At 41.3% G+C, this 18,560-nt stretch overlaps 1 protein-coding gene across 3 annotated transcripts; it reads right to left on the bottom strand.

Annotated features, from left to right (window-relative positions):
* Positions 1-438: 438 nt before the first annotated feature.
* Positions 439-17,992, bottom strand: slc12a8 (solute carrier family 12 member 8). 3 transcript variants are annotated; one of them, XM_035173717.2, is made up of 14 exons: positions 17,587-17,992; positions 16,556-16,724; positions 15,682-15,828; positions 14,675-14,866; positions 14,365-14,596; positions 8,591-8,704; positions 8,332-8,419; positions 7,818-7,905; positions 6,512-6,658; positions 2,814-3,462; positions 2,634-2,731; positions 2,421-2,538; positions 1,321-1,381; positions 439-1,042 (listed from the first exon to the last, which is right to left on the bottom strand). In XM_035173717.2, exons 2-14 carry the CDS (start codon positions 16,688-16,690, stop codon positions 871-873), a joined length of 2,241 nt encoding a protein of 746 aa, XP_035029608.2. In that variant the 5' UTR covers positions 16,691-16,724; positions 17,587-17,992; the 3' UTR covers positions 439-870. The 3 variants fall into 3 exon arrangements, with proteins under 3 accessions (XP_035029608.2, XP_035029609.2, XP_035029610.2); XM_035173718.2 differs by lacking the exon at positions 17,587-17,992 and having other exon boundaries at positions 16,556-16,820; XM_035173719.2 differs by lacking the exons at positions 16,556-16,724; positions 17,587-17,992 and having other exon boundaries at positions 15,717-15,828.
* Between the last annotated feature and the right edge of the window lie 568 nt (positions 17,993-18,560).

Here is an 18,560-nt window from a genome sequence, read left to right as displayed (position 1 = left end):
TGAAGGTGCATTACTGCCATCTCGCTCACACTCTTTGGCACTGATTGTCTGAAAACTGTTTATCTTCTTCTTCTTCTTTGCTTGATTTATTGGCACACATTTCTCTTAGTTGCTGTTCTCGAGCTCTTATGATTTTAACAAAAGTTCCACAACAGCCACTAAATAGACCTTCTGTTCAGGTCATTTTTAAATATCGCTGTTCCTAGAATTAAGAAAGGCCTTTGGTCCTCAGCATATTCTCACTACACGGGCTTCCTGTTAAATTTAGAGTACAATTTAAAATTATCCTCCTCGCCTACAAGGCCCTTAATAATATGGCACCATCATACCTTAAAGAGCTCATAGTACCATATAACCATAACCCTAACCCTGCAATTTTACTAAGAAAAGCACAATAACAACCTCAGCCAAACAATTATTGACTGGAGACGTGCAGAATTGAGTTTATGTCTTTTTATTAAACCTTTATGTGTTGCATGTACAAAGGATAACATTTTTTTCCTCATCAGCACCGTGCTGGCTGGACGTCCTGGAGGTGGCCCAGCAATAGAATAATCTGACAATCACCGACTGTGATATATCAGTAAAAGTTAATAAAATAAAAGTATATTAAGACAAAATATTTTCTTTAATGGAAGAAAAAAAACGACAAACTCCAGCTACGTCCACTTTTTCAGACATCTCTCTCGTTCTCTTGCACAAACACACACACACTGTAACTCTAGAAACAGTTCAGAGTTCCTCAGCGTGGTGCCATTAAATGTCACTGTGATAGCGAATGTGGCACAACATGAGACACAGTTTGAGGCAGAAAGTGTGGCTTCGGGCTGTCAGCTGTACGACATGCAACAGGAGCAGTGTCTGATTCAGTCAGCGGAGTGATGGAGGTTGCACCATCTTGTCAGACACGATGAATGAGGATTGGTGGTAGCGGTGGCGAGAGGCAAAGTCAGCATTCTCCTCCGTCAGCTGCCTGGTTTTCAGCCCGACCCCGGACAGAGAGGGCGTCACTATGACCTCATCCCGGGGAGATCCTTTTCCCCTGGAGGAGAGGGAACCAGTGCAGAGAAAAACGGTAAGGTTGGGATGGAAGAGTCATTTATGGAAAATACCATATTACTGAAAAAATATTACAAGCAGAATTCCTCATGAAATGTTTTATGACCTTGTAATAGAAGAACCAATAAAAAAAAAAGAAAAATCACTCAAGATTCAGCCTGTTTTTAGCAATGATCTGTACAGATAAATACATTTAAATGTTATTATTATAACCTGATTCATTAATGGTGATTTTGTAATGTAACAACAAGCACACAATACCTGCAAATACTATTCAGAGTTGATTTGAGCCACGTGAAAAAGCTGAATCGAGCTGCAATACCTGCAAATACATGTACAAATGAGCTCAACAAGTTCATTCAAATTGTAGCTGCACAAGACAACTGTATAATTAGAAGGTTAGTCAAGAGTTCATACGTCTGCCAAGCCTGATAGACCACTTTATCACCACATGGATTGAGATTATATACAAATACCATGTACACAGAATCTCTGCAAACTGCTATTTATACTTGTTCAAAGATTTTTCCATCAAGTATTTTGCAAAATGATTTTATTTTAATCCTGGATCTGCCCCTTTGGCAATATCTCACACCAAAAGTTAATGGGTTCTTCCTTGGCCTGTAGCCAACCCTTCCACCAAGTTTCTGTCTAAAAGACCGACAAGCAGCAATGACAGAGGTAATTAGAATAAAAATAATACTTTATTAAGTTTGAATTTACATTGGAGACCTTGCTTGGTGTGTAAATCTCTGAAGCTGTAACATAGCACAGAAGGCGCAAGAGTAACAGTAACAGAGAGTGGCGCGCGCACACACACACACACACACCCACACCCACACCCACACACACACACCATCTCATCGACCACCTGTGCAACAAGTGTTTGACACTCACAGCTCTTGGCACACTGTACTGTGGCGAGTCAGATGCAGAGTGTCCCATCCAGCTATTCCAGAAATCCTATAAGCCACAACAGCTGCCAGCCTTTCAGGCAAAGAGGCCGCAAGTGAAACTCCCAGCAATGTGTGTGATTACGTTACCAGGTCAAATAACCACGGAGCACGGGCATCAAATCTTCATGCTTCATAATTTATAAAATGCATGTTAATGAAGTGTAGTTGGTAACAACTGAACAGATAATCAGACCTAAGTACTAAGGTCACTAATTCCTCTACAAATATCAAAGCAAGAAACACTATAAAGCAGCACATACAATTAGTTACTGTCATGGATTTTTACCTCCAAGTTATGTTTTCTTAATATACTGGTCCATGCAACAAAAACATCAATTTTTTTTTACCAGCATCAATACAAATTATTGGGTTAAGCGATGAATGAAAATTAAGTGAAACAATCACCTATAGGAAGTCCGGGGCTTGTTTTCCCGATGTAGAAGTAGAGCAGCAAGGCCACGACTATGTTTGCCAAGGCATAAACCCACTGGATAACAAACATGATCACTAAAGAGCTCAATGCCTGAAAGGAAAACAAATGATATATTAAGCTAAATCATTGAGTTCTGCAACTATCAGTAATAATTCCATGAGGACAAAAAGAAATATGCAACGAACCCCGATGAGAGCGATCCAGTGGTTGCTGAACTTTGCGTAGATCGAATCCTCCATGGCTTTGATTTCGAAGCTCTGTTGTTCTGCTTTACCTTCAGCACCTGAACATGTTAAATAAAATGAGGGGGTCATGAAAAACAGGTACAAATAGTTGTCTAATGTTTCAGTGGAAAAGCTAATCACCTGTGTTGTGGTTGTGATGGTCAGCACCTAAATCCTGTTTTGTACAGTTTTTGACCTGCGACTCTTCTCTAGCTCTGGGCTCACCGCTTCCAGGCTGCACCTCAGCTTCCTCGTATGGCGGAGGTGAACCTGTTTCCTCTCCTTTCTCTTCTTCTGAGAACATGTTTCTGTTCAAGTCCAAACCAAAGCTGTCCATCAGCGTCTGTTTAGCAGTAGCCTTTCTGCTCTTTCCTCGGCTGCTCAACTCTTGCAAAGAAAAGGACTTCTCAGCCCCCGCGTCAACATTTGAGACAGGGGGAAACATCCGATCCATGTCCTTGGTGAACTCCGATAAAGTGCCTTTGCTCTGCGGACTCTCGCCTCCGCTCCCATAGTTGGGGAGAGGATCTTGAAGAAGCGGCCTGGAGCTCTGTTTGGCAGACCTGCGCTGGTTTCTCTTGGCCAGGGTGAGGGCGTCCCTTTTCTCTTTGCTCTGCAGCTGGAAGGTCATGACCACGCTGAAGTAGGAGTAGTCGATGAAGCTGTAGGTGAGCATGAAGTTGATGGTGACGATGGGAGCGAGCACGTTGACCTGGCCGATGAAAATGAAGGCCATGGTGAGCAGGCTGGTCAGACAGATGGCAGCCACCGGGGTCTTGTTTGGGCCTTTCTGCGAGAGATCAACACAGTAAGGTTAGTGACAGCTGCACCACACAAGACAAATATGGTGGTTTTATGCCAGTCTCATGTTTGAGGTCACTGTGACCTTTGACCATTTGAATTAAATAAAACCAAACCAGCAGAAAGTTAATATTGCATCTTTAGAGATCATTTGTTTCCTCTCAATGATATTTGGATTTATTAGAAATTAGCCCTGGGAAGTTTACTTATGAGTATACCATGTCTTACACACACATATATACTGTAAATATAGTGCATTTTATATACTTTCAGTATGACTAAGATCTTAGTAAACAACTATCAAAATACAAGTTCATGTTTCTGTTACTACAACTAAATAAACCATTCCACAAAATCTTCTCATGACTTCATGTGGCCTGTGGTTGGTCAGGAGCCACGTTCAGTCATTACTCACACGCTAACCTGACACTGGACATCGGCAAGGCCCATGAGAAAGTCAGTCCCACTTCAGAAATGATGCTAATCTTTCTATTAGAGAATTCTCCACAATAAAAGGTTATTTGAGTTTGACTTCAGGAAGTTTTAATTAAAGTCACCAAAAAATATTTAATGGCTTTGTTAACTTAGAAATAACTTGCTTCCACTAACATTATTTAGTCTAATTTGTGAAGTTACCCTTAGCAGTTAATGTATGATGGAGAGACACAAAATCAAAAAAGTTTTGTTTAGAGTGGAGGTCATGCAACGGGGTCTACAGAGGAATTCTCTGGCTTTTCACCAAGCCTGCGGGTCTACCAAGTGACTGCTGAGTGTCCGGTAGATAATTCATATTTGTATATTTATATATATTCATTTGGCAAAAAGAAAATGAGTGAAAAATCTAACGTTTGCATTTGGTATACACTGGTTAGATGGTAAATTGGTATATTTTTACCATTTACCATCTCAACCCTGTTGAGAAGCGACACAACAATAGTTACTATTTGAAATTGTTATATTTTAGCTCAAAATGTTCATTTTTGTCTAGAATTATAAAAGATAAATGATCAGAACAAAAACAAATGGTTGGCACAACTGCAGGGAATTTTCTTCAAATCTTTTCTTGAGTTGGCCTCAAAATTCTAAGATCTAGTGCTTTCTTTCTGTGCTTTCTGCAGTGCATGTGGTTTGATAACCCTTTTGCTTTCACTTCCCAGGTCCTGTCGTACAGTTTAAGGAGCACTGCAGTGTGCCTGGCGGCCCTCCAGAGCACACAGCGGAGCGGAGCCCTGCCCGTCGCCCTTCCTGCGTTTGTTCTGATGCTTTGATTTGGCCCAAGATGTCTGGGGCCTCATTCCAGCCCGCTGAGAGAGGTCAGGCGCTGCTGCTGTCCCAGGGTAGTCTGAGGAACACTGGGGTGGACGGGGTCAGAGCGGCAACGTGACAACGTGTGTGTAGCAGGAGTGAGTCGTAAGTCTTGGCTGTAATGCGGTCAGCCCACTGAACGCACTTCTACAGAACAGCCCGCACATTATAATTAGGTAGTCGTGTCACTGCTTCCTTTTGAGTCCAGACATCACAACGCCCTGTACATTCATCTTTAGTACATTTTTTTATATACAAAATGCCAGTTACTCTTAATCAGGGACAACATTACTGTTAATATTCTAATAATAAGAATTCAGTTAATGAAAAAACATTTAAAGGTGTAGTTCAGTTCCCGGGGATTGTTTGTCTGAGCTAGAAAAAAACAAACATGCCCTTTTTATGAGGTTGTAGTTTGAAGGTACAGTGAATACTGAGATTATTTTTATTTCTGTTCAATTTATAAATGTCTGTGATCAGTATAGTGCAGGGCTAGTGCAATACAGTTAAAAAAAAAGGTCCACCTAAAAATACCGCCCTGTGGTTGTATGCCTCTGCTAACCAATGCAGCTTTAGTTCACATCCATTTCTTTCCAGATTCATATGAGGTCATTGTGACCTTTGACCACTGAAATCTAATCAGTGCATATTTGAGTCAAAGTGACAACTGGTTAAAATGAAAAGAAATTCCTAAGGGCAGACTTGAGACATCATGTTCAAGAGGCCAAAAACATGTTTTGTGAGGCCACCGTGACCTTTGACCTTTAACCACTCACATTCTAATCAGTTCATCTTTGAGTCAAAGTGAATGTTTGTACCAAGTTTGAAGAATGTCCATCAAGGTGCTCCGGGGATGTTGCGTTCACAAGACCATAAACGTGCTTTGTAAGGTGAACATGACCTTTCACCACCAAATTATACTCAGGTCATCCTTGAGTCCAAATGAACATTTGTACAAAAACTAATTTGAACAGTTCCTTTAAGGCTTTCTTACGATATCGTGTTCACAAGAACGGGACAGTCGACCTGAGAGCTGTTGCTGGCTTGGAGACATAAAAAAGCGGAACTTAATTTGGAATTATTTTGTCAAACTACTTCAAAGGTGGATAAATTAACTTGATATATATACTTTAAAAAGTGTACAAGCTTTTCTTACTACTTTTAAATGGTTACATTTAGTTTTAAACCTAACTGGAGAACTGCACAAAAATTCCATGGTGCTCATGTTTTTGCAAACGGCAATAAAGTCTAAAACTGTGGAAACTGAATAAATTGGGAAAAAGCTGAGTAATCTCACTAAGACTACTGCACACAGAGGCATTAAAAATACATCAGCGTGTTTATCTGACACTAAGGTTCAGGAAAAACATTATTTCCAAACAGGAAATTAAATTATCCTTCTCTAATTCACTCCAGGTTACCCAGTGTTACAAGCTCTGATGGGATTTGTGTCTGAGGCCGTAAAATGCCAAAATGATGAATTTAGCAGAACTGGGTTTTCATCAGGTTTTACTGACTGTGATCATCAACTCACTCCAAACCAGGTCATCAGATAAAGATGTTAGTCTGACAGTTTAAACTTGGTTAACAGCAGGTAATTACTGTGCACTCACTCTTAAACACATTCACTCACTGAACAATCTACACTTGAGTCTATAGCCAGCAAGCTGTCAATGTGAATCCAGTCATCCCTCCCCTCATGGCTCCATCCATCCATTCATCCATCCACCCACCCCTTTTCCCAGACAGGCCAGAGCCGGGATCACCCTCTCCTGGGCGATGCACTGCAGGATCCTGGGTGCTCCGTACAGGCCGCCCATGCAGGAAGCCAGGGAGGAGACGTAGAGGCCCAGCAGAAAGAGGAAACCCACCAAGGAGACCTGGAGGAAGAAGGAAAACAAACAGAGGGGTGGAAGAGGATGGGGTGGGGTCGAGAGCGCACAACAGCTACACCCAGTTCAGTTCCGCTGCAGACAGCTCCTTGTGAAAACAATGAGAGCCGAGCACTGAGGGTTACAGCCAAATATTGTGTTTTCATTATAGAGCGAGTGTAATGGGTTAGTTTTGATAATATATTGATCACAGTCTTGCTGTTTTAAACTGTTATATGGTGAGAAGTAGTCCGCCACCAGCTGAGCTCATTCATACTAAAACAACCTCTGCCTCATATCTGGCCGATGCACATCGACTAGAACACAAACTGTCAGATGACTCAGCAGCATCAGAAAACCTCATTGATCAGCTCTTCATCGCAGCTCAATCACTTCCTCCCACTTTAATAAAAACTTCCTGTGTGTGTGTCCCTATATGAACTCAGCTCTGCTCTATGTAAATCTACCCTGTCCTCCTCACATCAGTTGTCCATATGGAGCCTGACACATGCTCCATTGTTGCTGAAATTCATAGATCCTACGTTAAACCTGTCTAAATGCTTTTTTACGTCTTTATGTTACATGAGCTGTATCTTCCAGTCCGTTATTACCTCCAGCAAGGGGCTTATGTTTTCATCTGCGTTTGTTTATTTGTCTGTTATTTAGCTGGATTACGCAAAAAACTACAAGACCAATTACAGCAAGACCTGGTGAAATGATGCAGAATTGCTTGGGGAAGAACCACTGGCATTTTGGTGCAGATCCGTATCAGGAGGCGGATCCAGATGTTGTTGTTTTTCACTTTGAGATGGTGCGCTTTTAAACATTTTCAATGATTTCTTATGTGTCTGTGCAGTTTGTTCCTCTGGCACCTGCAGTGCACTATTGGCATGTGTGGGTAGAGGTCTGGGGACTGTGGTCATGGGAATCGGTCCAGGGTACACAAGTTCTGTTGAATACTTACAAAAACAATGCAGGTGAAAAATGTTTCATGATGAGCAGACCAAACATCTGCCTAGCTTGAACATGAAAATGTCCACTTGAGGGAAAAAAATAGGGTCAAAGGTTCTTACATCTCAACTATTTAAGAAAATATATACAGTCTTTCAACCCTGCTGCCAGAGGGCCTCTCTCACAGGGCAGGATGGAAACAAAGAGAGGAGTTTACCTTTTCTGCGATCAAGAAGTCATAGCGCAGAGCTTCTCTGGTGCAGATGGCCCCCAGGAGGAAGGCAAAGACCAGATACAGGAACCACCTGCGGGTCACCAACAGTACACCACGCAGAACTATTAACAACGGATCCTTTCTCACTATTAATAGGAAAATTGTGTCATCCCAGCTCTAAAAGTGACAGATAGAGTCATGCTGGGAATGTGGGATGTTTATTCTCTCTGGTGAAAATAGAAAAGGCCGTCCTTATTATAAGCTGCCACTAAATTTAAGATGAATCCTACCATCCATACAATGTAGTTAAAGAACTCTATGAAATAATCAGTTTTCTGGTGGTTTTCCAGAATTCGTGTAACTACATTCACGGTACCTGGGTCTGTCTGTGCACCCTTACTGTAGTTGTAGTCTTATATAACTCATTGTGTACTATTTCACTGTGTTTTTTTTGTCTTTTACAATATCGCTGTGTTGTATACGTTTGTTTGGGAGTGTGTTTGGGCTGTTGTCATACGAGGTGAAGAGAGCTGCCAGCGTTCCCACAGGGATGTTGTGTTCTGGCCGCTGAAGGTCTGAGCTCATGTTGAAGCCTGCCATTACCCCTACGAACACACATACACACACACACACACGGGTAAAGAAAAACCACAGAAATGTACACAACATACTTTACAATACAAAAGGATTTTTTAATATTCCATATAGCTGCAAGAATGGGAGAGTTAACAGCACACGTTTTCTAACAATAAAAGGTGACTGTGGGGTCTAATCACCTGTAGCAGCAGGGAAGAAGACCCCAAATACTGTGAAGAAGTTTTCTCCAGGAGTGTAATCAGGCTTTGTGTTGGTGCTGAGCAGCTCGGCTGAATAACCAATGAAACCATGCTCTGAAAGAAGAGGAAGCAGCAAACAATGAAAATCAGCACTAACCCTTAGGTCGGGACAAGGTGAGTATAAACATGTCAACTGCAGATATAAATATAAAATGGCAATTTTCTCTTTTGCATCACATTATGTGGAATAAATTACAGAAAGTATAAACAATATTTGAATAGCACCTTCGCCAAGAACATTATGTTTCCGTCTGCTATTGTTTGTTTGTTTGCAGGATAAAAAAAAATACTCAACCCATTTTCATGAGATTTTGTGGAGGGGCGGGGCATAACTCAATACATTTTGCTGCAGATCTGGATCAGGGGGCGGATCCAGTAATGCTTTTTTCAGTTTATTTGTTATTATCGCTTTTCAACATTTTACTTGAGATCTCAGAGAATAATTAATGGATATAAATGAAAAAAGAGACTGCAATTTGTTGCAGATCCAAATAAAAATCTGGATCTGGTGAATTTAAATGTGGTTTCACAAGGGTCCGTTGGGCCTTGGGCTGTTCTTTTTAAATCAGCCTTTTTCCCCAATGACTGTAGTGCCAGACTACAGCCTCTATTTCTCCTTCCAGCTACAGCATGATGTAATGTAATCAGCTGCTTACTGCAGTGGTGTTTTCATTTTCTTTCTATTCAGTCATAATTTTTTGTCCAGGATGCTTAATAGTGATGGGTTTTTTTTACACTGCACTTCCTGGAGAAATTGAGAAAAACGGGAAATGTGAACACATCATGTCTGCACCAGGGGATTTTCCTTATGAAAGACCTGTAAGATACCAGAAACTATAGGTTTGGAAAATATCCCATCATGTCTGCAAAGTTAGAGACACAAAGGCTTAACAATAAGTACATCACAAAGGGAAGCTGGAGTCTGAAAAAAACATTCTTATTAAACTTTTATACTTTATAACTCTCAGGAACCTATTTGGATAGATCTGCAATTCCCAGCAATTTAAACACACTAAACAAGTTTTAGGATCACATGTCCAGAATATGAGATTAAATCGTGTGCATTTCAATCAAACAAATGACAACAATAGGTAGAAATTCACTTTAAAAATATGCAGTATAAAAGATGAGTGCGGGTTGTTGAGTCTAGGTCAGTTTGGTGGTTGAGTGAGGGAGATTGTTCTGCACTGATGGGGGCCATTTAAAGCTTGCAGGCTGACGGGCCCGCCTGTGTTACAACACCGGACATTTCCCCCTCGGTTATCTTGCGATGGGAAAGAATGTGTTCTGTCAGATTAATGACATGTTTATCCAAAAGGAAGTCGCCGCCCTTTTCAGAAGCTCAACAGCTTCCAAGTTTGAGAGAAAAGAATGAGAGCGAGCGAGAGAGGGAGACAGAGAGTGAGACCAAGAGAGAGAGGGAGAACATGCACTTTTTTTTCTTTCTCTTTTGTGTTAGTCAAAAGCCAAAACCAAGAAAAAGCTTGGTTATACTAGTTATTCCTTGTGCACATATTTTCCAGTGTAGGAATTTAAGGAGGCTACAAAAACTCGACATCAAACGGGACTGGGAGCCCAAACTCTTGTTCACTCAGGGACCCGATGCGACCGCCCTCTGTGCAAACAATCACAATCTAACAAATCCAGGCCAGTCAGTGTCCATGTCTGCACCACAGGCTCTCCACCCATATTACTACATCATGCTCCAACATCCAACAACTCTCTGCAGTTGAGGGCGTTCACATATTTATGAGGAAAATGTGTTTCTATGAACACAAATTCAATGTTTAGAAATACTGTCAGAGTTTCAGCATTTGATCTCAAGAGCTGTGGACAAAGCTACGAAAAATGCCTTTGAAGTTGTGTTTTCCGTTTTATGTGGGAACTCACACCTCCAATACCAAGCTCTTATTTGTAGTATGGCCTGCACAAAGATTTAAGAAAACAAAGATGAATTGGATGACGCTACTTTACATCTCTCCAAAGTCACATGCACAGATTCCGCCTTCTCTACGCTCTACCGGCTCATTCTTTCTTTTCATCCAATCACAACCTGACAGGCTTGCCTTGAGCCAATCACCTGTGATCTGCCAGAGTTTAAAATGTGCTTTCTCCATCCTGTCAATCAGCTGTCGGTTCAGTACCGTGATTAATTAGTGACTCTCCTCTACCCTACACCATCTGAATGGACACTTAAATCCAATTCAACCGTCCAATCAGAGGCCTTCATGAGACATCCCAACTTCCTGCTCCTTTCCTCATCAGCATCACCACTAGTGTCGAGGCTCCAGGAGGAAGTCTCCTTCACATCCAAAGCACCCAATTCATTGGAATGATTCCAATGCGTTGTGTTTCCAAACTCTAATCCTCCTCCTTTTACTTTACTCATTCTCATTTTTTTCTTCAACTGGCATTCTCATGATAATAAGCTGTTTTACATTGCTGGTGCCAATTGGCTCATTTTAGCATGCTAACATTCTAAAATAAGACGGTGTCCGTGGTAAACCTGCATCAGCATTTTAGCGGTCATTGAGAGCATGCAGGATGTTGATGTTAGCGTTTAGCTCAAAGTATCTCCTGACGTCCTCACAGAGCTGCTAACCCAGCTTTGAAAAACATCTACAGACCACAGCACCCACATTTCAGTGTGTATGTTGAACAGCAAGTGCACAGGCAGAGTGGGGCTCCTCTCTGAGCTCAGCATTCCTCTGATACCGACTGGAATGTGTAGTCAGCTTACATGAGCATCTGAGGCCTCTCTCCCTGACTCACTGACCTCTTACTCTCCGACACCAATCACTATAAACTGCTGCGCATGGGGAGCAGGGCAGGCTGTGATGTTGCAGAGGTGGGGCATGTCCCGCTGGGATGATTGAGAACCATATATTACCGTAGAATCACAGAGTGAAGTGTGGCGGTCCCTGGAGTCGCGGCCACAGCCTCAGATCTCAGATCTCAGTTCCGGCCTCCTCTCCTCATTTTCCAAAAATGTGGGTGAGTCTGGCTAACACCCTAAACTCCAGACCCGAGGAGAACATTATGGCTTCCTGTTGTGTAGGGAATACGCTCCAAGTATTGGGACAGAGTAATGTGTGTCAGATTGTATTTCATCTAAGCACCACAATCAGAGCGGCTTGGACTTGAACTGTTTAGTTGCAGAGACAATACTTTGGCAGCGTTACTGACCAGACTAAATTATTTACTACTCTCCAATTGGAAAATTTTAATCTCCTCCCGATTCCCACATGGGAAGATAAAACGCTATTCTGAGCTGTTCTACTTGTTGGAGCCGTGCAGTAACCAAATCTAACTCCACCTGTCAAAGTTATGCAGTCATTATAAGCCACTTAGCAGATCCTAATGCCTGAAGAAATGAGGAAGCCAGGTCAGTCTACAAGTGAGAGTTCATATACGTACATTATATATATATATATATATAAACTAACTGACTGAAACAGCATCAGAGTTTGAAAGATCATCTCATTGAGACCTTGGATGATAACGCAAACAAAAATCTATATAAACAGAATCATGCATTTTTAGCCTTGAAATATATAATTAGATTATTAGATATTTGTCTGTATTGATTATTCTGGCAAATATTTTAAAATAATTATATCATATATTTCTGAATATTTACAATTAATCCTGCATTTTTAGCCTTTCTGTGAAGTGCTATTCAGTTTACAGTTACCGTTTATAAAAATGGAAGAAAAGCAGCAAATAATGGTTAAAACTAGAAACTGTTCCAAATCAACTTATAAAATATTTGCTCATATATTTTCTACCATTCAGCTCAAAATGTGAACCTTTGACCAGCTTTGTCTTAAAATGCCAATATTTCCTGAGAATATGGATGAGCCAATATGCCATTTTGATGTCGTGCACCATTTTGCCGACAAGACATGCCTTAATATCGTAATGATGTACAATGGTATCTGAAACATGTCATGACTATATTCTCACCAAGTGTTTACAGAGGGGACATGTTATCAAACTATGACACGGTTTTGGCAGCGGCTCTTCATCCTTCAGGATGTGCCTCGGTGTCCAGCGAGCGCAGGCTAATCTGAGCTGGTTCAGCTAGCTCGGGGACCTGCTGGTCCACTGCCAGCCATGAGGTCACCGCAAAACACACAGCAGCTCTTAATTGGAAAAACCTGGAGAAGCCATTATACGCCTGGTTCTCCCACAGTTCTTCAGCAACGGCAAACTTTACTCTACCAACTGTGCTGTAAGTGGCACAGAGGTAACTATAGTACTAAAGCTAGATCATGCAAGAATCAACCACAATAACCAGTATAGGACAGGTGGTCTGAAACCCATCTAAGCCTGTTTTATTGTGTGTGCAGTGAGTTTTCTCTTACTATTATTGCGTAAAGTAAAGTAAAATTGTGTGTTCTTGCTTTATTCACAAAAGCACCGGCTCGACTCGTGAAACACTTTTGTCGTCCTACTGGACAGGACGTTGATAATCAGTGAGAACAGGAAATGTAGGGAAGGACTTCCTGAAGCCGGCAAAAGAATACAAGATACTTAAAAAGGGCACATTTCCTCACCACGAAAAAAAAAAAAGAAGAAAGACAGACAAAAAAAAACTCAATAGAACACAATGCCAGTTTTGGACCTGCTTAAACCAGAACATCTGAAAAACAGGGAACAGAAACTGAGGGGAAATATTTTTTTTTACTGTAGGCAAACAGGTTAAAAGGTTGACAAGCGAGACAGACATGGCACACGCACACAAGCACACTCACACACGTTTGCACTTCTATATTAGTGAGGACACTCATTGGCATAATGCATTTCCTAGCCCCTTACCTTAACCTCAACCATCACAACTAAATGCCTAACCATATCCAAACTCTAATTCTAACCCTAACCCTAAAACCAAGTCTTAACCCCCAAACAGTCCATTAAAAGGGGGGTCAAAAAGTGTCCTCACTTTCTCAAAATGTCCTCACTCCATAGGTTGTAGATTAAAACTGGTCCTCACAAAGATAGCTGCACAAGAGCTCACACACACAGTATGATGAGAAAGTGTACAGAGCGCACAGGATACAGACTGGCACTGATCAAATAAGTGGTACTACAGCACCACCTACTGGTCTCAGCGGGTCAGACATTCAAAATTGTTGTCAACTGACTATTTCAGTGGCTCTGCAACTTTTATGTCATGCTGATACAAACTACTGTGCAGACCTGAAACAAAAAAGAGCCAAGACCATCTAGACTGAGAAATTCATGGCCATACCCCAACCTTCCAGCAAGTTTCAATAAAATAGGTTCAGTAGTTTTACGCAATCCTGCTAAGACACAAACAGACATACAGACAGAGAGAAACAGAGAGACAGACAGAGAGAGAGACAGACAGACAGACAGACAGACAGAGAGAGAAACAGAGAGACAGACAGACAGACAGACAGACAGACAGACAGACAGAGAGACAGACAGACAGACAGACAGACAGACAGAGAGAGAGAGAGAGAGAGAGAGAGAGACAGACAGACAACAATCAAAACATAACCTCCTCGGTTGATGTAGTAATATTATATCATTGAATAATTTGAAGATTATTTTTGATCATGATATATACTTGAAAATACTCATACAAAGACTGGCCTGACACAGCAGAACTGAACTGACTTAACCACAATGTCAGTAACCGTCTGCCTTTTTACCCTTTAAATCAGTATTTACGTCCCAAATCCTACCTGGGTCGAGGTGCGTGAAGCTTCCAACCACAAAGTCCAGCGTGGAGACGGCCAGGACGGCCAGCAGCAGCAGCTGGATTCTGACAATCCACTTGACGCCGGCCAGGTTGATACCGAGCAGGGCCAGCAGCACCGCCGCCGACATGCCGCGCACCGCCCACTGAGTCTGCAGACCCAGCAGCTCTGCCACCGACTCAGAGAAACCTGTGATGTACATGGCTCCAGCCGAGCACTGCAGAGCCAAAGTCACATCATAAAACACAAAACTTCACACAAACAAATATAAATATCAGCCTTCATAAATACTCACCTGTCCAAAGACATACAGGAGGCCCATGGTGCCCCCAACCCTGCCGCCCAGGACGGTGGAGATCATGGAGTAGATTCCTCCGCTCCCGATACCACAGTGCTCACACACTCCGATCCCTGACATCACCGTCACTAAGGCAACCAGCACGACCGAGGAAACCAGGAGCATCCCGAGCAGCACACCTGTGTTCCCCTGGAAGAAAAAAAGAGAAAAATTTGAAACTAATGAATGCACTTACTACTGTTAATGTAAATCTGCGGTTTCTATCATTTCTATTATTCTTATATTTTTGTTAGCTATATACAGATATAGCTCCACATTTCCCCCAATATTTTTTCAGTGTTTGTCTAGTTTTTCTAATACAGCTGTTTGCATACTCAACGTAGATATAATGTAAAAATGTGTATATTCCAGATAAAGCTGCACTATGTTCAAAACTTACAATGTTCTCTGAAAGAAAACAATAACTTTTAATTTTTATTTTATACCGCACACTTGCTGCTTTAAAATTGATATTGACAAGAGGGAACTGCCCAAATAATTTTCACTTCCTCATACTTGGATTGTGGCCTTGATGTTAAGGATAACTAAAGACAACAGGAAATCCCGGTGACCTTGGGGTTAAAGTAGCGATCAATGAACTGCACTGTCCCATGTTTGATGTCCAAGGACCTTTGAAACATGTCTGTCCCCTTTTATCTGTCTCGTTTCCTGTTATTATTCCTCCTCTGTGACCTTTACAAAAGAGTGAAACAGTGACGAAAGACGAAAACTATGGATGCATCTGATGTCAGGGGGGAAAAAATCTGACTGAGGACATCAGGATTAGTTTTCATCATTTGTTTTAACACACCAAACATTTTCCTTACAGATTTTGTCTTTTTAAATTATAGCATTTCTTTATATTTTTTAGCTTCTCTCTAAAAGAGGGTGAGAGTCTCACTGGATATGGTTGTAGAACTGTCTACAGGCACAGATATGGAGAGTAAGGGTTAGTGTGAACGCACCACCAGGTAGCCAGTGCGCAGGAATAAAACCACACCGAAAATGTTGATCATGCAGGTGGTGAAAACTCCGTCCCAGGTGCCGAACCGCACCGGCTCCCACACGAACACCTTGATCCTCCACCACGGCTGGCTCGGCTGCTGGAAACCCTGAAAACGCAGGAACACAACCGGTACAGCACTGGAAGATCTAAAGATGATTTAGTATCTCCACCAAGGAGGTTATGTTTTCACCCCTGTTCGTTTGATTATGCAAAAACTACTGGACAGATTAGCACAAAACCGTCTTTAAAATTGCAAGATAGTGTTTGTTTTTCTATTTTTACATTTCACCAATTTCTCAGGGAATAATTCAGGGATCTTGATGAAAAAAGAAATCAGGAATATATAGGAAACTGATATTTGTGAGTGAAATTTAATGGGGCCTGATTGAATTTAAGGGGACTGTTCGGTCTTGGTAGAGATATGAACTCTACTGAGTGACTTCTAGGTTTAATGATTAAGTTTTAATGCAAGAGGAAACAGTCATCTCATGTTATTCATTTATAAAACTACTGAGGAAACTTCCACACTACCTCACTTCGCCTCTCTCCTTTAAAAACTAGTCACAACTGGACACCTTCCAGTAACTACATCAATTTAGACGTCCCCTACACTTGCACCTCAGGTATTCTGCACCTTTTAATCTCACAATCCCCTTGGCGATGGTAAATCTATATCTGATGTTTGTTAGGGTTCCTGTAATTGTTTAATTTACAAAAATAAGAAACTCATTGTCGTATTCATCAGATTGGCTTCATCTCCATGAATCTGGGTAATATTTAAGATATCAAGGCACATTTCTCACCTCTAACGTTTTATTTACATCTTATCGTACCTGTGCATCTTCATGAAACAGATCGTGGACGTGTGTGTTGGTGGTGTTGTCGATGACCCCCTCCTTCAACAGTCCAGCGTCATCTCCCTTCTGGTCCCCAGTGTGGACCGTCCAACCAAATGGGAGGGTATCCATGGCAACCTACAGGTTTGTCCCCTTCAGGGTGGTCCTGCAGTTGATCGAGAAGTCAAAAGATAACATGAGAAGAACAAATAAATCCACGTACGTCTTTCTTCTGACTCATGAGTAAATGCATGTATGTCTGAGGTGGTGAAGCTGTGTGTGTGTCATGAGACTGACAGAAGGCTGCGTTAGTCCCGCCTCTCCCGGTGAGGACACCCGGATACAACAGGGTGTGCACCTGAATGGTGAGCCAGGTATTTACAATAACACATCAGCACAGTGATAAATGAACCTGCACTCAGCAGCAAATATGAAGCGGTCAACTCATTTAGCTGTAGATTTTATAAACCAACATTTTTGTGGTTACTTTCTAATGTTGTCTTGCAATAAATATATTGATTAAAATAAATAAATTGATAAAATAGGATATTAAAAAAATATATAGAGTGAATAGATATAATGATTTCGGAGCATTCGTCTCCTCGTTAACAGGCTGTCGTGTTTCTACAGTGCAAAGCGTAAAACCGGAACGAAACCTCCTTGACAAAACTGCCAATTTAAGGTTTCCCGGTGGCTTACGTAAAATATACTGCCCCACAGTCTCTAAATATCAAACGAGACAGTTTTTAATTAAACTATAAGCAATTCGGCCCCTTAATTAAATAAATAAAATTGAATTAGCCAACAAGTAAAACAAGTTAAAGTTGACATGTTAATCAAAACAAGTGTCTGTTTATAGGCTGCACTGCGCGTGGCCGAGTCATTTGAGGACAAGCGCCGACAGGTTCAGACGCTGTTTTTCTTTCTTATTCCACAAGACAGCTTGGTCCACTTTAAGTTTTACTTTAGATTGACAGATTTTTGAATTAAGTTCGGCGTGATGTTGAAAATGAGCAGTGAAACCGTACCTGTGACAGAGCTCCATGTCATTCCATGCTGGTGAAGAAGGGTTAAGCACGTGTAAAATGTCAGATGAATTCATTGATCCATTGTTTTCCTATTGAATCTAAATCCAGTCAGTGTGATCGGCTCCACGTGTTCAGTGAAACGTCAGCAGCAGCAGATGTTCGTGTAGATGTGTTGGTTGCCTTCCAGGGTGTTGCTGCTTTGCTCAAGGATCCTGTGTTAGTTTTGGCAAGGCCCACCGCAGACAAGGTTGACTCATTATTACAGCTGAAACATATGCACGTATGTGTGGCCCTTCAATATCCTTATCTTCCCTTATTTTATCTGTGGAATTACTTCCCACCACACGATTAGACCAAAGGAAGATTCTGTCTTTTGTTCTCAGAAATGACAACATGCAGGTGTAAGAGGAAGTGACCTGAAATCCTGAGTGTGTTTTGGGATTTAACTGTTTATTTACAAGATTTCAGTGGAAGGGATAATAATCCCTCAGGTGGCAGAAGATTTACAGCAATTTCACTTTCCAACTACCTTCTGTTATTTATACAATTAGCTGATTCATTCATTAGATACTTTTTGGGGGTTGAAAGTTTTCTTTCTTTTAAAAAACTAAAATGGACATTATTCAACAATTCCTGACATTAATGACAAATACAAAAATAAAAACAGATTGATATAAACTGAAGATAGTTTATTGTTGTAGCCCTACAATATAAATAAATCATTTTGTTTGTTTAATTTTATTATTTTTATTTCTTTTATATGACGTTGTCTTCCTTTTATTTTTGATAATAGATTTATTATTGGTGAAATTATTATTATTTTTAAAACTCATCACTGAGGATCTGTGGATCAGGGGGTAGTGTGCTCAGGTTGCCCACTAACCAGGAGGTTGATGGTTTGATCCTCGAATTGCCCCTATGGCTGCGCCGCTGTGTATGAATGGTGTGATAGGTTTTTCTTACCTTTGGCTCAC

The sequence above is a fragment of the Hippoglossus stenolepis genome, chromosome 13, assembly GCF_022539355.2.
Source record: "Hippoglossus stenolepis isolate QCI-W04-F060 chromosome 13, HSTE1.2, whole genome shotgun sequence".
Taxonomy (NCBI): Eukaryota; Metazoa; Chordata; class Actinopteri; order Pleuronectiformes; family Pleuronectidae; genus Hippoglossus; species Hippoglossus stenolepis.
Note: the sequence above shows the minus strand (reverse complement) of the source record. Positions and strands in the feature narration are given on the sequence as shown.